This window comes from Equus asinus, chromosome 3 (assembly GCF_041296235.1).
Source record: "Equus asinus isolate D_3611 breed Donkey chromosome 3, EquAss-T2T_v2, whole genome shotgun sequence".
NCBI lineage: Eukaryota > Metazoa > Chordata > Mammalia > Perissodactyla > Equidae > Equus > Equus asinus.
This window is the reverse complement of record NC_091792.1, coordinates 157,244,393-157,271,268: the sequence shown is the minus strand read 5'-3', so window position 1 is coordinate 157,271,268 and position 26,876 is coordinate 157,244,393. Positions and strand designations below refer to the sequence as shown.

Genomic DNA, 26,876 nt, shown 5'->3' with positions numbered 1-26,876 from the left:
GTGTGGGCAGGACATTTAAAGCCTCAAGTCCAACTGAGATCTCCTAGAGGCTGACCACAGCCAGAGAAGTGCCAGAGAGGCGCTCTAATTTTGAGGGGGCTGGGAAGCTGAGGGCGCCTAGCAAAGGAAACTGAAAAGGAGGAAGAGCGTGGTGGCCTAGAAGCCAAGTAAGAAAGCCTCCCAGGGAGCAGAGGAGAGCGGCCCACTGAGAGAAGGCCTGAGAAATGACCACTGGATCCGATAACTGGCAGTCACTTGAAATACTCGATTTCAGAGAAACATGCTTAGCGGTGCAAAAACTTCTCTAGGATGGCTGCACTCTACTTTTCCGTTACGAGATTTATCTCAGCTGCAATTACCTGTCGAGTTATTGTTTAAGTCTGTTTTTCCTTGATCCATGGTAAGTTCCAATGAAGACACAGGCCAAGGAAGTCTTGCCCTTCATTGTAATCCCAGGATCGATCTGTTTTGTGGAACAAATGAAAGGACCATGGGATCCAAGAAAGAAGGTCCCTCTTTATTCATAAGGCAAAAGACTGAACTTCCAAAGACAGCATTACCACCTGTACCAATCTGGCCAGAGCCCCAGTCCCCAAAACCCAACGACAGGAGACCTGAAGGCGGCTATCTTTAAATATTCTCCCACTTTACTCTCTAGAGCTTCTCCAGTCACCAGCAATTGCCAAATGTATATATAAAGTGCTCTGGGCCGTTTAACCTGCTGTTGGCAAAGATGGCTCTTTTCCTCCCAATATCCAATATTGCCTTCTCGCATAGCAGTGGTTCTTAAATTTCATCATGCATTAGAATTATCTGGAGCATCTGTTAAAACACGACTTGCTGTGGGGCTGGCCCCGTGGCTGAGTGGTTAAGTTCGCGCGCTCTGCTGCAGGCGGCCCAGTGTTTCGTCGGTTCGAATCCTGGGCGCGGACATGGCACTGCTCGTCAGACCACGCTGAGGCAGCGTCCCACATGCCACAACTAGAGGAACCCACAACGAAGAATGCACAACTATGTACCGGGGGGCTTTGGGGAGAAAAAGGACAAAATAAAAAAATCTTTAAAAAAAAAAAAAAAAAAAAAGACACGACTTGCTGTGCCCCCGACCGACTCTGTTTCAGTACGTCTGGGGTGAGGCCCAAGAATGTGTGTGTCTAATGACGCCCAATGTCAGTCTGGAGACTCCACTTTGAGAACCACTGTTCGAGTGTGATTCTCACTGCTATCTCTGGTCATTTTTGTTTCTCCTATTAAGAAAATGTCTCTGAAATCATAATGTAAGCTGATAGAAAATTCCTTAATTTTCAAAATTTTTATGAAATTCGAAAAGATAAAGTAATATTTCAACATTTCCTAAAAATGGTAGCCATATATGTGTATGTGTGTGTGTGTGTGTGTAACTCAAGCCAAGAGAATGTGGCCCAGTTTGAATGAAGTCACATGTGCCCAGAGGGCCCTGGGCAAACCACAAACAACACCTAGGCCACGTACTGAACCTGTTTATTAACTAAAAGTCACAACAGCCACTCCTTAAGTACGAACTCGGGCCACAGGCTGTGCTAAAGTGGGCAAAAAATATTTCACATACATTATCTCTTAACTTCTAACAATCCAGTGAGTAGGAATCATAATGCCTGTTTTGGAGATGAGGAAACTGAGAAGAAGGAACTGGCCTAAGGTGACGCAGACAAGAAGAGGTGAAGCTGGAAATCAGGTCCAAAGATCTCGGCTGGTGTGCACACTTGTCCCCTGGCTCAACCAGAGGCTCCTTGAGGCATGCCGACCCAACTGGTCTTGCGCTCCCGGTGTCCAGAACAAGACCTGGCCCCAACACAGTGTAGTGTCTGCTGAACAAGCAAACGAAGGACCTGCAGAGGGCTCAGACTCATTCTCTCACACTGTTCCATTTCCTATTGTTTAAGGTGGACTTGTCATAGGAAAGAAACAACATAACAGCAAACACCTTCCAGCATATTCAATACTGTTCTGAGCACGTAATGTAGATTCACTCATTTTATCCTCATCATGTTTGAGGTAGGTGCTATTATTTTCCAAATTTTTGAAAGGAGGAAAATGAAGCTCAGAAAGTTTAAGTAACTTCCCAAAGTCACACAGCCAAATTGTGGCAGAGCTGGGATACAAACCTACGCAGTCTGACTCCAAAGTCCATGTTCTTAAATCACTATGTGCCGCTGCTTCTCTCAAGTAATAAAAACATTCCAAAGAGAAAGGGAAAAGCAATTAGAGCTTCCTAAATATCTTATTTACACTCTAACTCTACCTGGAGTTGTCACCATTTGGAATCACAAGTCTTGACGCTCGGGCCCCAGCACCGGCCTCTCTAAAGTGTGTGAGCTGACATCTGTGACAGTGGCCAGCTTGAGCCTGGGGCCCTGCTCCCCGCAGTGGCAGGTCCCTCTCAGGCCTTGCCAGCTTGGGGGAGGGAGGCACAGGATGAGAGATGAGAGGGCCAGAGAGACAAAGCACGGCAAACAGGACCGGGGCAGGATCGGATGCCGCATGCAGGTACAGTTACATCCTTTATTATCGATGGGTGAAGCCAGATGGTCCTCTTCTTTACAGTATTGTGTTACCACATAATTAGCTGACCTAGTCATTTCAGTTCATGAAAATCCTGTAAGTTCAAGAACATAATCCGTGTTTACTTTAAAAACAAAAACAAAACACAGGGTACAACAAAGATAACAAAGAAATTCAAACAGGGCACAAGTAATACTAAGAGCTGTGGGAAAACCTATTTAGTATAAAGGTCACTTTTTTGAAAGTGGAGATTTCTTTAAAAAATTTATAACAGCTTGGCTACTTAGTCTCCTAAGAAATTTATAGCTGAGTTTTGCATACAAACTCATCACATTTTAATTGTATGCTATTTTAATAAGCCTATAGAATAAGTGATTCAAATTCCAAATAAAACAATCCAAAAAAATGAATTCCAACACCGATTTACTTTGTGAGTCTCCTGGGTCCAGACAACTGCTATAGGGAATGTTAGACAACACGCAAAACAAATTTCATTTGCTGAGACATAAAAATATGAAGTCTGTGCAAATCCACCTTGTTGCCCAAGCCAGAGCCCCAGTGTGCACTCCCCACCTAGCCCCAGACACTGCATGCCCGTTTCTAACATGTTTAATACTCAAAGGGGCTGTCCTCTGCAACCCCACAACTACAGCCACGTTGAACCAGACCCCACTTTCTCTCACCTGGACTAGTCCAAGAGCCACATTCTTGCCAGGGTGACCGCATCACTCCTTACATGAATAAAACCCTTCAGGGCTCCCCAGAGCCTTCGGGTTAGAGACAGGTTCCCAGCACATCAGATCAAATCACATGACACAGGTCCCGTGGATAGCCCCCCTCACTGCTCCTCGGGCTCACGCTACACACTGTCCCTTACCACATGCCACCCCCACCACCTGCCAGCCACTTCCTGCAGAGGCAGAGGAGCAGTGAGGGCCCTGGCCCCGGATGCCGGGTGCCGAATTCCGGCTCTGCTTCTTACTGGCTGCACAGTCACACAGCCTGGGTCTCAGCACCTCTTTGGTAAAACGAGGACAATAACAGCATCTTCTTCAAAAGGTTGCTGCAAGTTTTAAATGAACTAGAAACCCAAGTGCTGACTTACTTAAAACTAGCACACAGTAATCGCTCAGTGCATGATGGCCACTATTATGGATTCTCCGTCACACCTGTAAACTCAATCTGTGCGGCTGTGCCAGCAGGCCCTGCCTCCCTCCCACACGCCTGTGGCTCTTGAGAATACGTGCCGTGTCATTTCTCCAACGCCAGTGCCAGGCATGAGACCTGGCCCTTAGTCGGTCCTCAGAAGTGTTGAGTGGACAGTTGTCAGTGAATACAAAACTGAGGTTGGAGGGGTGAGGCTGCTGAGGGCAGTTTCACAGCCCCAGGCAAACAGCAGGCTGTTAGGACTGTGCGACTCAGGGCCAGGAGCAGAGGCACGTGCTGACACTCAGGGCTGCCAAGGCCACAGAAACCCACTGGCCTTGCTGTGTCTGAACATGAGCGCCCTCTTTGAAAAGAGGAGCACGTGCCTCCAGCTGCTGGATCACTCCGTCCGTGGTGCGTGAGGCGCCCGGCAGTGACGTGACACCACAGGCCTGCCTGGCCCTCCCCTCCAGAGAAGTGGGCAGCTTCAGAGCCGGGCGGGGGGTCCTAGTACAACGTAGGCAACAATGGCCCTAGCCTTCCTGGCCAAGGCAGCACTGGAAGGATTAAGTTCCAAGAAACGCATGGGATCAGAGAGGGAGAAAGCTTTGATATGAAACACAATTAATAAAAATAGGAAAATAAACACATTTGCAACTATTATTGAAAAAAACTGATCTGGTTGAATCCAGTTATAAACATCTAAAGCCCAGCTCTCTCAACTGAACTTCCCTACGTGCATATTACAAGCTGTAAGAAACGAAAAAACTTAAAGTCAGCGACATTCTGAAGACGATGTACATTTTAGGAATTGAGCATACAAATTAATACAAAGTTTCCCAATTTCAAAGCCTCAATAATGGTCATTTTTACAAAGTTCATAAACATATGCTGTACAGCATATTTCCGTGTTTGTGTCTCTATACCTTTTGTGTTTTCTTTGCATCTTTCTGAGCATTCTCTCGGAGTGGTACTTTTCCAAACAGCTTCCATCCCACGTCATTCTGTCTGTCAAGTCTTGCATTTTGTTTTCTAGCAAGCAAATTCCTATAAGAAGAAATAAAAGGGTTAGGGAGTTTCTGCGTATTTACAGAAACACCAGGACAACCAAGTTACTCTCTAATAAAAATAAGCAGACTTTCCTTTGAGAGAACAATGTGATGAACCACAAACTTTAATTCTTCAGATGATTTTTATATAGACACAGAAGCGTGCAGCAGGTGAAAAGACAGTGAACCAAATAAGCTTTCTGCTATTCAACTGTTAATGTACAAATTCCATAATTGACAGTAAGGAAAAGTCTTTTATCAAAACAAAGTATGTCAGAAAAAGTGAGCTTTAAAGTCAGACTAAACTGAATTGAAACCCTAGCTCAACCATTCATTAGCTGTGTGACTCTAACTAGTATATTAACCTCTCTGAGCCTCTCAGTTCCCTTATGTTTAACAAGGGTCTTTTTTTTTTTAAAGATTGGCACCTGAGTTAACAACTGTTGTCAATTTTCTTCTTTTTCTTTCTGCTTTTTCTCCCCAAACCTCCCCAGCACATAGTTGTATATTATTTAGTTGTGGGTCCTTCTAGTTGTGGCATGTGGGATCCCGCCTCAGGCCTGACAAGCAGTGCCACGTCCGCATCCAGGATCTGAACCAGCGAGACCCTGGGCCACGGAAGCAGAGAGCGTGAACTTAACCACTTGACCATGGGGCCAGCCCCTAACAAGGGTCCTTATACGAATTAAAATGACAAGTACACAATCAGTGCTTAAAGAATACAGCTACTTTAGTACTCAACCGCTAGCTTAGTTTAAATTATCTATAAGGTACATCTGTATTATCTATTTATAGTTTCCATGGATCAAAAAAAGAAAGCTACTCATGAGATAGTCACGAGGTCTTCTCTCCCAACAACATGTAAACCAAAGTCCCAAATAACACAAATAAATCCTAAATGGTAGTACAGAATAAACTATGTTTTGGAATGTACTGTATTGGTGCATTTATTAAAAACAAATGGTTTGCAGAGCTCATTGGAAAGCATAAAGTGAGCCCGCAGGATCGGGTGTGCCAGAAAGTAAGAAAGTGTCAAAGAAATACAACACATGTCTAACAGAGCAGCAGCCAGCTTGAAGGGCTCCCACTGACTAAATCCAGAACAATTATTCATCAAAGCAAATAATGAGAACAAGGGATTATAACCCATCAAATAAGATGGAAATCCATGAGCCTGTGTGGACACAAATAAACAAATAAATGGAGGAAGAAGGAAAACTCTTAGAATGCCTGCTAATAAGTACAGAAAGACTGTTGGAATTAGGAAATGATGCTAAACCTAGTATGCAGGTGAAAGGTGAATGAGGAAAAGGATTTTTACATAGTTTGGAACTATCTCCCACAAATTACTTTTTAATTTACAAAGGCAAAAACAGTTAACTTTACAGTGGAGAAACCTCCTTAGGCAAGTGATCAAAGCTGGCATCCCAACAACGTCAGGACAGACAGCACAGGCCCCCTGCTCTGACACACTGAGGACAATACCATGCAGATGGCAGTGACCCCAAAATGCATCACCCGTATCTAACCATGAGGAAACAAAGACACACCCAGACAGAGGGACAGTCTATGAAATAATGGATCTAGACTCTAAAAATCCAGAGTCAGGGTCAGGCCGTCCCGTGGTATAATGGTTAAGTTCGTACCCTCTGCTTCAGTGGCCCAGGGTTCACGGGTTCAGATCCCGGTCGGAGACCTACACACCACTTCTCAAGCCATGCTGTGACAGTATCCCACTCTACAAAAGAGAGGAAGACTGGCACAGATGTTAGCTTAGGGAGAATCTTCCTCAACCAAAAAGAGGAAGACCGGCAAGAGATGTTAGCTCAGGGCCAATCTTCCTCACCAAAAATATAAAATAAATGAAGAAAGAAAGAAAAATGCCAGGGTCACAGAAGACAAATAAAGGCTGAAGAACTGTTCCAGATTTAGAGACCTGGGAATTAAATGCAATGGGTGATCCAGTACTGTCACGGACTGGTTGCCCCGAGGAACTCAAGGGTGGGTTTGCAAGCATTTAACTGTTTTTCCAAATTGGTATTTTCCTTTTGTCATGTTAAGGAGGTGCAGTCACCAACCACCCTGAACCAGACCAAGCCCCACCACGAGAGAGCCACGCCTGTCACTCCTGCCTTACTTTTAATGCTAAGACCTCTCCAGGAGGGCCTTATTAGGCCTTCTTACTGTGACCTGCAGTGAACAGGGAAGCACGGTTTCCCACTGAGCCTGCGCAAGCAAATACCCTCCTCTCCCTTTTGAATATTCACTCCTCATCCCAAATAAAAGGTCCCTGCGTCCCTTTGTTCCTGGACCCTGTGACTTTGGAAATGATTCCACATGGCCTCCTGTTTGCTGCAGATACACGTTACTCTGTGAGACAGCTACTTCCCGTGGAGAGCTGGATTTAACTCGCCAGGAGGGAACCCACTTCGGTTTCTGTAACGGTACCACATCCTGGTCCATGCGGGTACAAGCTACTAAAGAAGATTACTGGGATAGCTGATGAAATTTGAACATAGACCGTGGATTAGAAAACAGCATTAGATTAATGTTAAATTTCCTGATCTTGATAACTGTACTTTAGTTATGTAAGAGAATGCCGTTGTTCTTAAGAAATATTCCGATATATTTAGGGGAAAGGGGGCATGATATCTCCAATTGATTCTTCTAATGCTTCAAAAAAAGTACTTATCTACTTATATAGCATATATGCCACACTCAGACTGGATAAAACAAATCAAGTGAAATTAAACAGCTAGCGAATCTGGGTGAAGGCTATGGGAGTTCCCTCTATTTTTCTTGCAACTTTTTAATAAATTTGAAATTATATGAAATAAAGTTACAAAAACTTCCAAAATAATGGTTTCATTATATTCTTCCTTGCTTTTCTGTTGTGGTTATAATGGGATCCATTTCAGAAATGGTTTCATAGCCCAAGGCAATTTCTTATTTACATTTGTAAGAAATGAACTCTGAACTGTCTCCAGGCCCAACCTGTTTAACATCAAAGAGCTAGCCACGGGTAAAAGACTCGCGCAGTTAAAACCAGGCTAAAACCTCAGGCACCCACAAGGATAATAAGAACTTGGGCATCCAGAACTTGGTTCACTAACGCTTTACATTTTGCTAAAGAAGAGCTGCCTCTGGGAAAGTGAACTGGGTGTGAGGGACAAAATGTGAGGAAACCAAATGCACCCAGGAAGGGGAGGGGCTAGGAGTAAGGAGTACACCTCCTGATGAACTCTGACCCTACTTGGGAGGGCCAGAGTCGCTGAGGGTCTAGAGCAGTAAGGAATGGAGTAGAGAACCACACAGAAGCAACTGGGTGGGGGTACGTGAAAAAGAAGTCTGGGCTACTGATGCCCAGCTTTGTGATCTGGGAGGCTGGATGTAAATGATGCTGCTATTCGCTGAGACCAGGCCAGCAGGAGAACCAAGAGGAACAGAAACCATGGTTTCTCTGTCCACTGCTAAGGCTACATAAGTTTGTACAAATGTAGCGCAAATAAAATTTATCAAAAATCAAAGTTTCATAATTATTTTTGGCATAAGAGCTTTAAGCTATACATAATGGGCCATGAGTTTTAAAAGGTTCATAAAAGGTATCTTCGGATATATTATTTTTTGTGGATAAGAGGTTGAAGTCAGTACTAGTAATCAGGAACTTTGAATGGAAAGGAATCCTTCCCTACCTTCAGCTGCTTGTGTCACTGGCAGCACCTGGTTTCAGCACAGGGCACAGGGAGCCGGCCATAAAAAGGCTCCGGCCCCTTGTTCCCCTTTCAGGTCAGCAGGTCCTAGGAAGCCCGGCATGGAGCTGGCTGCTAGGCCAAGAGGAGCCAAGGACCCGCCTCTGCTCATCACATGACCAAATCCCATTCCTGAGGCCAGGCGCAGTGAGAACACGGATCAGGCAAGGTGAACCCATTAGCTCAGACCAGTCCTTTAAACACTTGTGCTGTCTGCCTAACCGAGATCTCCGAGGAGCCCTCAGGGTCGTCATAAAAGGCGACACGTAGTGCCACTCCACCCCAGTCTAGAGGGAAGACAAGGCCATGGATCCCTTGGGCTGTCCCTTCACAAGCCCTGTGCCACAGTGATTAGCCCAAACCTGGGCCTTCAGACGTCTTACGTGCTCTCGTGTCCCTGGAGAAGGCAGTGGCCACAGCCATCACTTGATTCAAGCTTCCTGTTTTATTAACTATTTCAAATTCACCTGTCCAACCGCCAGCTTCCAAGAGTCTTCACCTTTGCCCTGGGTTCTGCAGAAACCCTGGACTTGGTCTGCAAAGCCTTCCCTGACTGGCTGCTCCAGCCCAGCCCCTGTACCTGGACTCCCACAGCAGCTGTTTCCAGAGTGCTCACCATGTTATTTTGTAGTTTCTGGATACACCTTGTCCCCTTCTTCTCTCCGCACACCTTTCCCTTGGGGTGGGGTTGCCCAGAAGGCAGGGCAGGGTCACCTCCACATGGCTAGAATTCTCTCCAGCATGCAGCAGGTGCTCAATATGTGTTTGCTGGCAAATGCAGCACCCACCATATGTGTTTGCAGGAGAGGCAGGTGCAGAGCAAAGAGGAGGCAGGGTGAGACCACAGCCCACCCCTCCACCCCAGGGCCAGTTTCCACGCTGGCTCCAGGTAAGAGAGACAAACCTGGAATCAAGGCCCAGGACTGAGAACTAAATGGAGGTGACCTCTGAGAGCACAGGTGGGCATCCCCCTGGAAAGAAGGGGCAATGGAAGATGCGGGCCTAGGAGAGACCAGGAGAGAAGGCAGCAGACCACCACAACCTGCTTCCCAGGCCACACTCCTCCTGGGGGAAGCAGCCAGCAGGGGTGAGTGATGGCGAAAGGGGAAGTGCCTGAGAACTTCTGCAAGGAGAACCAGTCATCAAGACTCCTGGGGATCAAGGGCATTGCCAGAAAAGGGCCCTTCAGCGAGAGGGCTGAAATCCTCTGTTATAAGGGGAATAAGCACTTATTCTATTGGCAGCGTTAAGGACATCAGCTGTTAACCCCAATTCAGTCTCTGACTGAAGAACAGAAATAACACTGAAATGGATGACTCTTACTGGCACCTGAAGGGGATAAAACCACCAAGGGCCAATAAACCACCAGTGCTGTATCTGGGTAAGTACCTTGCCTCCAACCCACAGGGTACCCCACAGTTTGTCGACGAAAACAATCCATAACCAATCTATAAATGAAAATTTGAGTGAGTTTACTCTGAGCTGAAATCTGAGGACCATGGCCCGGGGCCTTTCTTCCCGAAGGAAGAAAGGGCACCAAAGAAGTGAGGTGCACAGAATGGTTATATATCCCCAAAGAGGATGTTTCACACAGGATTGAAATGTCCTTTTACAATAGTCGGGACACTGCTCTGTCGGCACAGCGATTGATAGAAACAGCAGGTAGGTCTGCTGTCTTGGTGGACACAGCAGGGCGGCAGGTATGTTGAGCTGGGTGGTCACAGGTGAGCACAGCAATCAGTTCCTAGCCTAAGGAAAGAGGCTTATCCTTGGGGCTGGCCCCGTGGCTGAGTGGTTAAGTTCGCGCGCTCCACTGCAGGCGGCCCAGTGTTTCGTTGGTTCGAATCCTGGGCGCGGACATGCCACTGCTCATCAAACCACGCTGAGGCAGCATCCCACATGCCACAACTAGAAGGACCCACAACGAAGAATATACAACTATGTACCAGGGGGCTTTGTGGAGAAAAAGGAAAAAAATAAAATCTTTAAAAAAAAAAAAAAAAGATGCTTATCCTTAAGAAAATGCCAATGTGGGGGGAAGTTGCACCTTTATCTTAAGGCCATTTGTTCTTGCCATAGGAAATGTTTAAAGCAGATATACAAGGCATGCTCAATGGCCACGTTCAGGCACTTTTAGAAAAACAAAGTCAGGCCAAATTAGGTTTACACCAAATGGCTTCCTCATATACTCCAATATATCCTATTGCTTGCCATTTCTATTTGTCAGTCTCACCAAAACTGTCCACATCAGGGCTCCCTGAGAGCCACCCAGGACTCTAGATGATGAATCCCACCCCACCCACCCGCACTGGCAAGCATACCAACTGGCGCCTCCCAGCCCTTCCTACACACGGACTCTACCTGGAGCGGGGGACGGCGAGGTGGGGTGGTGATGGCTGAAGGCGGAGCACCTGAGGACTTTCCCAAGGACGAGATGACAACCATTTTTCCTATGAGACTGTGGTGTTAAAAGCCTTCATGGGCCTTGCTCCAGAAGCACCCCCTGCAGGCAGGAGACCAGAGTGGAGACGCTCTCTCAACAACCTACCAGGCCTCATTCATTCAATGACTTTTTTCTGAGGGCCTCAGCTGCATTGAACAACAACAAAAAAGCAGTTCATGTGCTCAGAAACCTTCAGTCTCTCCTCCACTTAACTCCAGACCTCTCAACCTGATCCGGCTAGGGTCTGGCCCCACTATCCAGCCCTCCTGCTCGGGTCATCCGGGGCCCACACACATCCCCACGGACAGACTGTGTGTGCTTGCCCCACCCTGTCCTCAGCCGTCCCTCAGGCATAGGTCTATGATCCATCAAGCCCTGGTCCCCTGCAGAACTCCAGCTGCACCTGCCATGTTGCTAAGGCAATCTCTTTTCCACACAGCGTTCAGGGCCATCTCCTCAAAGCACAGATGGATCACACCAGCCCTGTCCCGCGAATCCCTTCAACGGCTCCCACCTGCTTGTGGCACCATTGCCCATGCTGCTCCCTCCACCCTCAGAGTGTTCCCGGAAGAGGAGACGCGAGTGCCTGCCTCATAGGGGATTTCGAGGATTAAAGGAGGTAAGGGACCTTCCAGGCCTGGCCTCGTGCCTTGCACACATACTCGGCCCAGTGAAACAACAGCTGCTGTCACCAAACGGGCGTTTCTCCACTCAGGGACTGAGAGCAGGGAGTAACTGTCCTCAAGCTGAATCCCCTTCAGCTGAGCCAGCACTCTGCAGCCTGAAGGCATCAGAGAGAGCTGAGAGGGGAGGCGAGGTTGATTAGAACGGTGGGCTGACGAAAGGTGACGCCAGTAGGCGAGGCCCCACCAGGGATCTGCTGACAATGCCTATCTGGGTACATTTTACAATAATGCTGAAGAGGCCTCGGGAAATACACTTTGGGGTTGTCAATGATTAAGCCACACCAACTACAAGGGAAAAGACTAATCCTAACAGCCTGAGGGAGGCAAAAGAACTTTGGGCAGGAAAAAGGAGTCAGGGTGTTGCCATGGCATTTATCCCACGGCTTGGAAAATAATTATTTTCATCTCAGTAGGTAACAACTCAGAGGAAAAGATATGGCACATCAATGAGAATGTAATGTTAAAAATAATGGCATATTCGTTCCTGCCGGCCAGCTCTCCGGTGAGCCAGAAGCTCACAGGTACACTGTGGAGTGCCATGCCACAAGTAAACAGCATCATCAGAATCAGGGGCAAGGTCAGTCATTGACACATTTAACTGCAACAAAATGGACCATTAGGATCCTGGTCCTCACCAAGAACAGTCAAGTATAAATTTGCATGGATTATGCCCAAAGTGCTCCTTTCTCATCATCCTCCGAACTCCCGAGACCAGGATCTCTACTTTCTGGGCTTGTCCGGTGTACCCCACGGGCAGGCGTACAGAGAAGACTGACAACAGAAAAGACACAAAGGCGGGCTAAGTGTGAGTGGGGAAAACATAAAACCTAGAGATTTGAACACCTCTCTCCTTCTGACAAAAAGATTTAGACTTGTGCTGTCCAATATGGAAGCCACTAGTCACATGTGGCTACTGAGCACTTGAAATGTGTACGTCATCATGCTGAAATATGTCGGCTTAAAAAAATTTGTTTTTAACATCACAAAAAGACTGAAAACAACCCAAGGATTCATGACACCTTCAGCTGCAGCAGTAAGAAGGGTCAGGGGCACTTTTCTGAAAGACGCTGAAAGTCTATTGTTAAAGGTATGGTGCATAATAATATAAAGCATGCTGTGTAACGCCTGCCTCTGCACTGGCCTGGACGGGCACAGACTGTCTCTGGGAGAATACAGAAACCGGGAATATTCGCTGCCTCCGGGACGGGCTACTGAGCGGCAAAAGGCACAGGGCAGAAAGGAAACTTTCCACCATATACTCTTTTGTACTTTCTAGATTTTGAAGCATGCAAATGTATCACCTATTGAAAAACAAGGTAAGAAATAAAAAAGCCATTACTAAATTAGGAATGTCTGCTAATAAAAAATGAAATGCCTTTGCACCACTCCCACCTCCATCTTTCAAATCAGTAAGGCTTAATCAAACTCCAAAACAGCACCGGATTTTTCTCCGAGTACCTAGTGGCATGAGGCAGTGAGTGGAGGGAGCTCCTGCTGTGTTAGGTGGCAAGTGCCTTAACCGGCAAAAAGCTGAAGAGAAAATAAAAATGTTCAGTGGCGTACTACTGGTGTAAAAAAATAAAGACTTCTGGCAGAGAGAAGTAAAAATACGTGTTTATTTGGCTGTTTAAGTACAGTCACTGTACCTTTCATGGCTCAGGGGCAGATCCTGAGAGGATCACTGAGCTGGGTGCGTGGAGAGCCGCACCTGGGAGGGCATCTGGTCAACGCAGCTGCATGAGGTGCACTCACTCCACAGCTCTGCTGAGCGAACGCCTGCCGCACTGTGCCTCAGAGGCCAAGCCAAGCCGGAAACAGTAGCAGTGTAGACTGGTGACAGTATCCCAGGGAAAATGGTCTAAAAGTTAGGCAGGTTCCTGACGTCACCCACTGGGGACTCAAACCCAGGCCTTCGAGGCCTCCCAGTCCATTACTAGTGGACAAACGGAGTCTGCTCCACTAGACACAGCACGCAAATTTCTCCAACATTCCTTCCCAAATGAAGAACAGTGGTCTGCTACCCGCAGAGGAACAGAGCCAGCGCTGTGGTTACCAGGGCAGTGTAAACATGTTCCTGCCCCACTCCCAAACTTTCCTACGAAAGAGCAAAGCTCTGAGGGCATGAGAGGGCCCCGAAAGAATGGTGAAAAGCAAAGAAGACCAAGTGGCCACAGGCTTACTTGCTGTTTCATCACACTGCCGTGGCTACCTTTGTTGCAGCGAACCGCTGGCTGAGGCAGAAGTGCAGCATTCCTGGTGAGGGGCCCCCAAACCTGAACCCGAGCATTCTCAGCAGAGGCAGCTCAGGTAACCTCGTTATCACCCGTTTCTCGCTGACAAGTGAAGCCCAGGAGGCTACAAGGGGCCTAGCTCCTGCTGGCCCTCCACAGAGAAGCAGCAACTGTTGCTGCTGGGCCTCGTGGTCCTCATCTGTAAACGTGCATGACGCAAACTTCTCCTGGGGCCACTGTGAGAATTAGGTGAAATAATACACAAGTCATTGGGGCAAGTGTGTGTGTAGGGGCCACCAGCAGAGAAGACACACTGAGAGCCTGTTTTCTGTCTACACAGTGTTTTTCAGTTTAAAGTATTTGTCAACATTTTTAAACATCAAGAAATCACAGAAAAGTCTAGGTTTCTGGCTTCTCCTGAAGTACTAAAGGATCTGGCCACAGGGGGCCCGTGTTCCTACAGGACAACAAGCCAGAGCTGAGCAGCGGCCTTTGGTCGGGCTGTGCTCCGTGTAGTCCCTCCACTACCCCCACTCCATTCCACCTGCTGCTTCAGCATTCCCATCGCCCGTTTGCAGGGGCGGGTCCAGGTTTTGGGGGGCCTTGAAGCTTACATAATTTAGAGAATCTTCTTTAAAAAAAAAAACTTAACTATGTTTAATTACAAACACAAAATTAGGTACAAGTGAGGGGTCCTGAAGGTGAAGTGTCATTAACATCATAAACCCAACTCTGTCTCTCTGGCTTTTGAAACCTGGGACCGGGTTAGCAGCTGCTGCCACGTGCCTACAGGTGATGAAACTCCAGGAAAGACTTAGATCCAAAGTTCCATCTCCCCGTTTTTGACAAGAGACTCCACGTTTTTTGACAAGGGACTGTGGAGTCGAAGGACGGATCGATCCCCTTTCTTCTTAGGTGTTGTGGGGCTGAGGATGTTACTTTCACCCCTGCCCCCCGACTAACTTGACTTTCTGACATTACTGAAGTCAAAAGAAGGTGATTGCAGGAGTAATTTAAAATGCTCGCTGATGCTTGCTGATAACAAAAGGTTATGAGGTGCCGGATCCGGGTCCCTGGCCTAATGTATTTCAAAGCACTTACAGTGTTTACTGAGAGCAGCATTTACCCTACAGCAGGCAGTCAAATATATTCCTAGATAATATCAACTTGTTATTTTATTTGTCTTGATCACCAGAATGTCAAGTCCATGAGAGTGAATACTGTCTCTTCTATTTACTGTGGAGCCTCTAATGTCTAGAACAGTTCCTGGCATACAGGAAAACACTCACATTTAATGAATGCATGCTTTTTCTGGGAATTTTCATAAAGACTATATGAGAATTATTCCTGCCCACTTAGACTAGAGGAAGCTAGAATTCAGAGAGGTTGGAGAGTCCTCTCCAGAGACACACAGCTAAGCAACCAGAACCAAGACTCAAACCTAAGTATCTGAGGCCACTACCTGCCAAGTCTGGAGTCAACACTGTCCCAGAAGGCAGAGGACAGCTGCAGTGGAAGGATGCAATCCTCCCTGACCTGGTGGAGCAGGTTCCACAAGCCATGGACACTCATCAGAGATTTCTCAAAACTTCTCGGAGTCTTGAGAAATAAGCCTCCCGAGTCCTCCTCCTTTAAGATACTGTGCATTTGAACTCCTATTTGTAATTCAACAATTCCTTGGGGCTTCTTGCTCTTTTCCTCCTTTGTCTCATTAACGGAAACTCTTAGCTATTTTTGATTCCAAAGCAATCAGAAATAAGCTGAAACACGTAGCATTCAGTTCCCACGAGAATAGATGGGTATCTCCTCCACCATTTCCTGAATCAGTTACCTTTTACAGATTACCTGTCAGTTGCCTTGTACTGCACCAGGCACTTCCCATATATTGCATGTGTGAAACAACCCTACAAAAAAGGTATTACAGTCACCACTGTACGGATGGGAAACTGAGGCTCAGAAAGGTTAAGAAATTTGCTCCTGAAGGGACATATAAATCGTGGTACTCATCTGGGGTAGAGAAGGCAAAAATCTCAAAGGATTCCTCTAAAGCCCAATTCATAGGTCTTTTTTGCCTATCTCCACCCCTCAAAAACTGACATGCTCCATTGCCACATATATTTGCACTGGGTCTCTGACTCTGCTCTGAAAATGCAAGGGAAAAGGCCAGCCCACTTCAACTGTCACAGGAACACAAAAAACAAAACAGCATTCTGCAAAGCAAACCTCCTGTGTGATAAAATTCTACCTACCCCAGGGGAAATATGAAGAAAGTAAGAAACAGGTGTTATTACTGCGATCAATCATTGTGCCAAAAATTCCCAAGCAGCATCTGATGCTAAAAAGTTGATCCCTAAAAATGGAAATAACAGTCAACTCAAGGGGGTGTAACGAGCATCAGATACCACATGTGTGTAAACAGGTCCCAAGAGCTCCTGGCACACAACAGACCCTCACTAGAGATACAGGCTCACATCCATTTTAAATTGAGGATACCCAAGGAAACAACTCTGCCCAACGGGGGGTGGGGGCCTCAATTATATTAAAACCTACAAACATGCTAAAAACCTTGCTCTAGTTAAGTCTCCAATTACAAAAGCAAAAAAGGCAAGACTGCAAGCACAAACCTGTCCATTAACAGGAGCGTCGGGGAGACGGCCATCACGCCTCCTGCAACCACACAGCTCTGAGAGGCCAGCCACAGAGGCGCTGACTCTCCCCACGCGACATTCCTGGCAAGCCGGAGCCACAGTCCTAGGGAAGCACCATGGGTGCCCTTCGGAGCCCTGCTCCACAAAGTCTGGAAAGTTAATGCAGGACAGGACAGAGCAGACCAGCTGGAAAGGCGGGGGCGGGAGCAGGGCAGGCAGGCCTCTGACTCCCAGCTGGTCACAGGGAGGGCAGAGTGCAGTCTGCGAAGCAAACCCTGAGCGACCGGGCTCCCAGAGCCCCAGCACAGCTCCACTCTTGCATCTCTGCAGACCCAGAGCCATACCATGCCAGGACAGGCTAACCAGCCACAAAATGCACAGGCACTTCTGACTGGCAAGTGAGGCAAAATCCCGTCTGGAACAATCTTGAGCGTCTCCTGTGTACCAGACACTGCGCTTTGTGAAGACACGATCAGGTGCTTAGGGGAATCACAAACATGGTCACACAAATCCCCGTCTAAATACCTGCCTTAGAACCACCACTGGAGGATTCTCCCTCCTTCATGACTTCGAATACTGTTAAACCCACAAGAAGTTACCACAGGTTGGCTCGCCCTGGGACAGGCACCATTCAATCACGTGTCAACAATGAGCCCACGGTAAAACGATCCTCCATGCACGCAGCCAGGGTCCCCTTTCTAATAACCAGCTCCAGCAGCCCTTTAAAAAAGAAAACCATCTGTCTGTGTGTTTGTATGTTTGCAACTGCACAAAAAAGTCTGACTGCGGACAGTCAGGAGATGGCTCTCTCCGGCAAGAGGAGATAGTGAGGAGCAAAGAGGGAAATTTCACTTCTACTTTACCAATTCCTGTACTGCTAAATATAGATATAGATCTCAAATGAGCATGTGTTACTTTTGCAATTAAAAACAGTAAGACAATCACATATGGGAGACAACATGGCACAGGAGTGGTCCTGAGCACCTAGTCTGTGGCAGGCCCCGGGCTAGTGAACGAAACCCCTGCCCCAGGGCAGCTGACGTGGGGCGGGGGCTGACTAACGAATATACTCTCATGCCATGAATCCCAACGTGGGATGTCCGGACTAGAGGCAGCATCACCTGGGAACTGGCTAGAAACACAAGTTTTTGAGCCCCAGCCACACTGACTGAATCAGAAACTCTGGGGTGAGGCCCAAAATCTGTTTCAAGGCGCCCTCTAGGTGGCCCTGATGCTCACTCAAGCTTGAGAAGCACTATTCTGTCTGTATTGATACACTTAAAATTGCTGCTATCCTGTGTCAAACTTCTTGCCAAGTCCTCACCGTGCCAGGAGTCAAATCCGCACTTCTTGGGCTGGCACATGAGTAGTTCAGGGTGAGAGGCAGAGTAATCGTTCATAAAGCGGCCACAAAACAAACCAGTCAAAGCCCTCCCACCCCGACTCCTTCAGCCTCATTCCAGTCTCTTGCTCAGGATACTGCGTCTCCTGCACTAGAGAACCTGCAGCTCCACGTTCCCACATCCCTCCAAATGCTTCCCCGACCCGCAATGCTCATGTTTCACATACTACACCTCAGCAAAAAAATTTCCACAAATATCTGCACAAAGAAAACTCAGGTCCAGATGGCCTCACTGGTGAATTCTTCCAAACATTTAGGAAAAAAATACACAAACTCAGAGAACAAACCTTTACTCCTCTACCACTTCCCCTGGAGGAAATTTATTAGGTCATTCAATAAATACATTTATAAGTGTTATTCACCAAGAAAAACGATATTCAACCAGGACTTTCTGATGCCCCTTCGAGGATCAGTTGACAGAGTCTGTATGTGTGTGTGTGTGTGTGTGTGATGTGTAACACATTTTAAAAATTCCCCTGTGAAGGCTTTTTGTTTTTCTAATTCACATAAAATAAAACTGACTTTTTGGTGTACAGCTCTATGAGTTTTAACACACTGGGAGGTTCTTTTAACCACCAGAAAAATATCTTACAGAAACTCCGAGAAAATAGAAAGCAGGAACACTCTTCAACCCACTTTATAAGCCCAGCATAATCTTGACATCAAAACCTGACAAGCACATTATAAGAAAAGAAAATTACAGGCTGTACTCTGATGAATATAGACAGAAAAATCATAAACAAAATATGAGCAAATCAAATCCAACGACAGATATAAAGTACGGCCTATCACGAACAAGTTGGGATTGTGCTAAGAATGTGAACTTAGCTTACTCAACATTAGAAAAATACGTTATTCACCAACTCAACAAAATAAAGGAGAAAACACATATAACCTTCAATACACACAGGAAAAAAGCATTTGATAAAATGCAACACATTCATGATTTTTTTTTAATCATAAAACTAAGAATAAAAGGGAACTTCCTTAATCTGATAAAATGTGTTCAATAAAGAGTAAGGTATCTGATAAAAGGCACCCTACAGCAGACATCACACCTACTGGGGAAATGGTGAAAGCTCTCCCAGAGACCAGGACCCAGACCAGGATTTCTGCCAGCACCACCTCAGTTCAACATCATAGGGGAGCTCCTAGTCATGCAGTAATGCAAAAAAACTAAACGAAAGGTATAAGGATTGGAAAGAAACAAAACCTATCCACAGACAGCACGATTTTCTACAGAGAAAATCCACTAGTCCACAGATAAGCTATTAGCAAGATCACAGGCTGCAAGGTCTATAAACAAAAATTAACTGCATTTCCAACAAACATTCATAAAATGGCATTTGCAAAACTACCAAAAAATAACAAATATCTTGGAATAAATTTAATGAAAGAAACACAAGAACGATATAAAAAACAATAAAATATTATGGATAAACTAAAGAAAACCTAAAGAAATGGAAGGACACACCATATTCAGAGATCAGAAGTCTTATATAGTAAAAAATGATCAACAGATTCAATGCAATCCCAAACAAAACTGCAATTTTTTTGTCGTAATTGCCAAACTGATTTTATTTATTTATTTATTTATTTTTTGAGCAAGATTAGCCCTGAGCTAACTGCTACTAATCCTCCTCTTTTTGCTGAGGAAGACCGGCCCTGAGCTAACATCCATGTCCATCTTCCTCTACTTTATATGTGGGACGCCTACCACAGCATGGCTGCCAAGCGGTGCCATGTTCACACCTGGGATCTGAACCAGCGAACCTGGGGCTGCCAAGAAGCGGAACGTGAGCACTTAACTGCTGCACCACCAGGCCGGCCCCATGATTTTAAAATCTATATGGAAATGAAAAGTACCTAGAATAGCCAAAATAATCTTAAAGAACAAAGTAGAAGGGCTTACTCTATCATATATCAAGACCCATTATATAGCTATAGTAATTAAAAGAATATTAGTGAAATTCGTGATATTAGTGAAAGGACAAATCGACAATGGAACATATATGGTCACCTGATTTATTTCAAAGGTTCACAGGGAAGGTTGATCTTTACAATAAATAAACATGAACCGCTATCTCACACCATACAGAAAATTATGGATCTACCACCATGTGCCGCATAACAGCATTTTGGTCAACAACGAACCGCATATACGTCGGCAGTCTCATAAGATTAGTACCACGTAGCCTAGGTGTGTAGTAGGCTATACCATCTAGGTTTGTGAAGTGCACTCTATAATGTTCACAGAGTGACGGAACTGCCTAACAACACACTTCTCAGGATGTATCCCCACCATTAAACGACACATGACTGTACTTAGTAATGGTAAAACAAAGCTTCTAGAAGACAACACAGAATTTCTTAAACAGGACATAAAAGGCACTAACCATAAAAAAAATTCTATAAACTAGAATTCATTACAATTGAGAACTTCTGTTTGTTAAGAACACAAAACTTTAAGAGAATGAAAAGGTAAGCCACAGCACAGAAGATATTTGCAATACACATATCTCACAAAAGACTCTTATCCTGAATATATAAAGTATGCACATGAATCAGTAAGACAACCCCAGGTAGGTACTTCACAAAAGACGATTCCCAACGGCCAATAAACTATGAAAAGGTGCATCCTTTCACTACACAGCAGGGAAATGCAAATTCACACCAAACACCCTTACCCTATCACCAGAACGGCACTAAGAAACAAAAACAAAATCTGACAGTACCAAACTGTGGAGAGGACGCAGAGCACCCAGAATCCCCACACGCTGATGGCAGAAGTGTAAACTAGCACAAGCACCTCGGAAAAACGCTTAGCAGTGTCCACTAAAGCAGACTCAGCAATTGCACCCCACATGTATGTGCGCCAAAACACGTGTACAAGAATATTATGATTACCATTTTCCCCACTTGTCAGAAACTGAACGAATCAAACGTCCATCTATAGGAGAACATACAGTAATATGTTTGTACAATTGAGAAGTACACAGAACGAAAGCCAACGAATACTGCTCCCACACAATAACAACCCGGGTGAACCTCAGACTAAGATGAGCGAAGAAAGCCAGACACAAAAGTATATGGTGTGTGATTCCATTTATCTAAAGTCCAAAAACAAAAGCAAAACTAATCTATGGTGACACAAGTCAGAACCGCAGTTGCCCTTGGGGAGCAAGGTACTGACAGAGAAAGGACACGACCGAGATCTCTGGGGGTACTGGAAATACTCTCTACAGGGCACACGTGTGTGTGTTCACTTTGTACCCGTTAACATACATTACGCTTCAGTAAACACTAGGTCAGCTCAAACCATCCCCTCTGGAGCCTTTCCAGCTGATGGGCCTCCTCCCCACCTAGTGCCTCCCCAAGGCCTGGCATAAACCCTGCTGGATGGGGCCGCATTAACAAGTAATTCATTAACCAACCCTGAAACGCACACTAGCCTGCATGCCTCTCACCGATAAATTGCTGAGTCCAAAACAAGACCCAGTGTTCTCCTTTGTCACAACCTCCTTGAAATCTCCTTTAAACATTCTCCAACATTTAAATACAAGAAGGAAAAATTAAATAGGGATGCATTCTCTAACATCAACTTGGGTTTATACAAGGAGAGAGAGAAGGCAGGGCAGAAATGCCTATGTAATTTAGTATAGAATGTTACTTTACTAAGAAAAAACATAAATTTAATCTTATTGAATACTAAGGAAAAGACAGAAAGAAGAGTGGCTATACCTGAAATTTATATGTTATAAACCAATGTTACTGCAATAAATTAAAAAAAAGAAAGAAGAGTTGCTAGTTAATAATGGCCTGTAAGCATCGCAAACCATGAGTGGTCTGCGGATCACTAGACAGTTGAGAGAATGGATGAAATGACTATGTTCCTTCAATTTTAGGAAACTTAAGGAATAAGATTTCACTTAAGGTAGAAATAGCATACACGGGACTTAGCATCAGGCAGATCTGGGCTCAAATCCCAGCTTCATAACAAGCCACCTGACTTTGCCTAAGAAACAACCCCCTCAGTTTTCACATCTGTGGAACAGAGGAACCACCACTCAGTTACCAGGTGTGTGACTGGTAAGTGCTTCTTAGTAACTCTAAGAGGAGATTATTTACTATATAGGGCCAAGCATCTCATCTCATTTAATCCTACCCTTACTCATACATGTTATTGTTTTCATTCAACAAACACATATTGAGCACCGTGCCAAGTACAGGGAATGCAATCCTTGAGGACACAGGTCCCCATCCTCGAGGGGCTTATGTATGATTTTCTTCAACTTAAAGATGAGGAAATTCAGAGACATACCCTTGCCCCAGGTGATGCAGTAAATGGAAGGGCTTGGATCTGCACTTGAACCCAGACTTCCCACGGGGGGCTCTTGATCCTGGCCGCATGCTAGAATCACTAACGGAGCTCTTAAAAAAATTCTAATGCCGAGGCCTCCCCTCAAACCAATTAAAACTGATCTCTAAGGGTGGGGTTTGGACATCAATTTTTTAACTTTTCCAGACAATTCTATTGTGTGGCTAGGGCTGAGAACTTTGTTCCTTAAACAATAAATGTTTCCCTTCCCATGCTATCTCGTTTCTTTAATGGATGCTTTAATCTACATGAATTTAAGATTAACTCCTTTCCAACAGTTCCCGTGAACAGTGAATTACTCTCTTTTAGATTTTGCTTTAAACTACTCCGACAATTCTACTCATTAAAGCAAAACCAAACTGAACACCTGCTTTACAATGTAAACTTTTCTAGTGCCTACCAGTCTGCTGTTTCCACTGATCCAGGCTACGTGCACATTCCTATCCCAGGTGGCTTTTAGAGCTCAATGAGGGTGCCCTCTCCCTCCACTGCAGCAAATCTAAGCCATGCCCCTGGAATTCAGCAGCTCCCTGTCTTCTCTCATATGGAAAATGCCTAGCCCAGAGCACAGCACAAAGCAGGCCCTGCCAAGTGGATTAAAACAAACCACTCTTACATGTGGCTCCAGGAATAAGAGTCCATACTATACAACTGCACAGAACCAAGACACCAGGGCTAATCAGGAACATTAGCTGGGCATCAGTTGGGGATCAGGGATGACTAACACCCAGGTCCTGTCCTTGAGTGGCTGACAATAAGAGCAAGACATACAAAATGAAATCAAACTAAAGTGGGGCTGCAGAAAAGTAGGAACAGCCTGGAGCAGCCTGGAGGAGGCCACCTCTGGCCTGGGGATGCCCAGAAGGCTTCACAGAAGAGGTGTCAGCTGAGTTGGGGCTTAAAGATGTGCAGAAATCAGCCAAGGCGACATGGGACAGAGGGGAAGGGAGCATCTCAGGCAAAGGCAGGGAAGTGTGAACTAGCATTGCTGGGCTCAGAGTCAACTCCCATGAGCCAGAGCAAGGGCCCAGGAGGAGGAGGAGGAGAGGAGAAAACCAAAGGCACCTCTGTATTCTGTAGACCGTAGGACCCGGGAGGACAAATCCCCCTAAACTTCAATTTACAGGTGACTTGAGGCTGGAGTAATGCGAATTCTAACAGCCCATCAACCCTCACTGAGAGAGCATCTTCATCCACAAAACAGAGGCTGGATTTTCACGGCCAGTAAACTTGCACCAAGGACAGAGGGCTTCTGGAGGTTCACCATCATCTAGGGCAGATTAGAGCTGACCAGGGGTCGGGGGACAGTGGTCATTACACAGGAGGCACTTCTGGGATTCTGTCCCAGGAAATCATCTGAAATGCAGACAAGGCACACTGACGTGCACACAGGTAATTTTATCATCAAAAAGCAGGAACAAAAACCATTTCCTTATTGTTGGACAAGTAAATGATTCACAGGATGGGATACTATAAAGACATTAACAAGTCCATGAACAATTTTTAATTATGTGGGGAAATTTCTACAGGTAAAAAAAGTAGGATACCAAACTAGAGAAACAGCATGCATTTTTAATATTTAAAATTCATAAAAAGTCTGTGAGGAAATACAGTAAGGAGGAAAAATCAGTAGTAGGTATACAAGTGGAAAGGACAAAAACAGAATGATGAACATAAAATGCCAAAACTTTTCTGTATATTTTTACACAAAGAGAAACTAAGAAAATCATGTTAAAAAAAAAACCCAAAACCCTCTAAGAAGAACGTGCCAGCTTTGCAGACACCAGAGGTGTAGATGCCACACGTGCAATCTGAAATCTAAACAGCTGTGTGACCTGATATGGGAGACCAACTGCTGGGGAGGGTCTTTGCCCAATATCCAGAACAATAAAATAATCAAAAAGGAAAACATTTAGATTTAAAAAGTGTTCCAGGGGGCGGCCCCGTGGCAGAGTGGTTAAGTTTGCGTGCTCAGCTTCAGCCACCCAGGGTCTCACCGGTTCGGATCCTGGGCACAGACATGGCACCGCTTGTCAAGCCATGCTGAGGCAGCGTCCCACGTAGCAGAGCCAGAAGGACCTGCAACTAGAATATGCCACTATGTACTTAGGGGTGATTGGGGAGAAGAAGAATAAAAATAAATAAATAAAAAAGATTGGCAACAGACATTAGCTCAGGTGCTAATCTTTAAAAAAAAATTAAGAAGTGTTCCAGATCTCTTTGCTACTTTTTTAGATTTATATCCTAGCTCTCATTCACTTAAGGCTACTTACTGAACATCTACTCAGTGCCTGCACTGGTTAGGAAAACAGAGACTGAATAAGGTGTGGCCCCTGCCTTCAAGAAGCTCAGGTTGAGGGGGAGTGGGGAAGGTGTCAGTGCTGTCTCTAAAGAAGCCCAGGGACTGTGGGATCCAAAGGAGGGCTCTGGAAGGGGCTGGGCTAATCAGAGAAGACTTCTAGAGGAGGTGTGACTTAAGCTGAATCCTAAAGGTCAACAGGAGTTGGCCAGGCAGAGGGGGCAGAACAGGCAACGGTGCAGAGATAAGACGGGAAACTCTAAGCAACGAGTTCAGTTCTTGTGGCTGCAGCAGAGAATGGGAGCCGGAGGCCTGAGATGCAGGCAGGGACTGGGTCCAGAATGCTCCCTATGCCACGCCAAGTAGTCTGGAGTTTATCCTGCAGGTGGTGAGAACGACCGTTTAGGCAAGAGAATGACAAAGCATTCAATTCATCCGCACCAGGCATTTAATTTTCATGAAGAAGGAGACACGGGAAGGGGAATCAAGAAAAATGATCATAAAAAATGGCCAAGGCTCCTAGCTACTCGCCAAAACCATTTCCTCATTGTCCTGGGCAGTGGTCCTGTTTCCCAACTTCCCTTACAGGCACATGTGGCCACATGACTGAGTTCCAGCCAACAAACTGCGATTGGAGCGATGTGTGCCACTTGGAGTGATGCGTGCCACTTCAAGTGTACCTGGTCCAGAAAATCTCGCACACCCAGCCCCTTCAGGCTCTTCCCCCTTCTTTGGCTTGATGCAAGGGGCCCAGAGATTTCATGTTGAAAATCGACAGAGACACAAGATGGAAAGAACCTGGGAGAGCATGAGCTGGAAATAAACTTGCATTGTGTCTGAGCCATTATATATATTTCAAGTTTGTTAGAGCAGCTAGCACACACCTAATTAAATATATATTCATGTGTTTTCCCCACAAATTTTGACTACCAGTCAATTTCTTTTGCTTTAAAAATAACTGTTCTCAAAAGAATTTCTAAAAGGAAAGAAATCTGTTCATTTCGGGGTAAAGACTTACAGTAAGGAGCAGCCAGGTGCTGGGGCACGGGCTGATCCAGGAAATGTTCTCCCTCGTCTGACTGGCCTCCCGCCCTTCTCTTTTTCCTCATGCCGGGCCCCCTTCCACCTCTGCAGGACGTGGATTTGGGGGCAGAGCCCATGCCCTCTTGACCTCTTTCCCTGTATCTGCCCTCCTGGTAGGAAATGTGTTTAACACCCAAATCTGAAACCTAAAGGAAATTAGGACTTAAATCCAAACCCTAATTTTCAAACTCTTGCAATCATTTAATATTCCCTCTAACATTTTGTAAACAGAACCTAGATTTGAAAAGCCCCTGGCTGGAAGAAAAGGGGAATTAACAGGAAAACTGGACTGCTGTGGGGCCCAAAAAGGCAATTAGGCAAATCTGGATGACACATCATTCTGCCATATATAGACCTTACAGGAATCCTGAGATAAACCACAACTATTCACAACAAAGAATCAGCAAAATTGGAATTGAAACTCTCAGTTACAAACTCAGCTCACTTTAACATAAACAGGAACTAGCTGATTTGATGTGGCAATCTAGTTAAGATGTGTGTGCACACGAAAAATACAGAAGACATAAAATAACTTAATGTTAGCTATACCAAATATTCAGTGTTCTATAAACAAAACAAATATGTAAACATTTTAGAACAGGCACTATACAAGGTAGAAATAGAGTAAGAAGGTTTAATTGTTGTATTATTCCACTAACATTTTTTTAAGTAGAACAGATTTTATACCCACCTGAGCAAACGGAAGTTTATTTATGAGTAGAAAGTAGCTAATGGCTGAAGAACTGCTTTGCAGGAATAGATTTGCCTGTGAGTTTCTCAAAACCCCACAAACTCCTATGGTCCCATAAAGTATCCTGCACTTCACACTTATCACCCCTCCCAGGCTTACCATAACCTCAGCAAGGACAGCTGAAGGCAAGGGACCCAAACACAGATACCTGGGTATTTCCATAAAGATACAGTGTATGATTTCCCGATGGTGCCAGTACACTCAGGGTGTTCCATATACTCAGGAAGCCAAATGAATCTTGCAAAGAATAAACACATTCTCCTCTTCCCCAACTCCCCAAAAAACTACCTTGCTTATTGTGAAATTTCTAAAGACAGCAACACCTTCCAGAAGCCAGGGCAGAAACGCTGCAGAGAAATCAGCGTAGCCTGAGAGGTTTCTCAGGAACACGCTCCGGCTATTGAAGCGGATATAAATAGATGCACAGCCTAAAGAAGTCCTTTCTTGGTTCACTTCATGCCACGGCTGAA

The 26,876-nt window shown here is 45.5% G+C and overlaps 1 protein-coding gene across 5 annotated transcripts in view; it reads right to left on the bottom strand.

The window, feature by feature from the left end:
* Positions 1–26,876, bottom strand: part of TBC1D14 (TBC1 domain family member 14) — a 103,370-nt gene that overhangs the window by 52,667 nt on the left and 23,827 nt on the right. For 4 of the 5 annotated variants that reach the window (XM_070506276.1, XM_014855234.3, XM_070506277.1 and 1 more), the window contains exon 3: positions 4,614–4,734. In XM_070506276.1, coding sequence (XP_070362377.1) covers positions 4,614–4,734 — 121 coding nt within the window. Of the gene's footprint in view, positions 1–4,613; positions 4,735–16,469; positions 16,640–26,876 lie in introns of those variants that run through there. The other variant, XM_070506279.1, reaches the window with a different exon arrangement.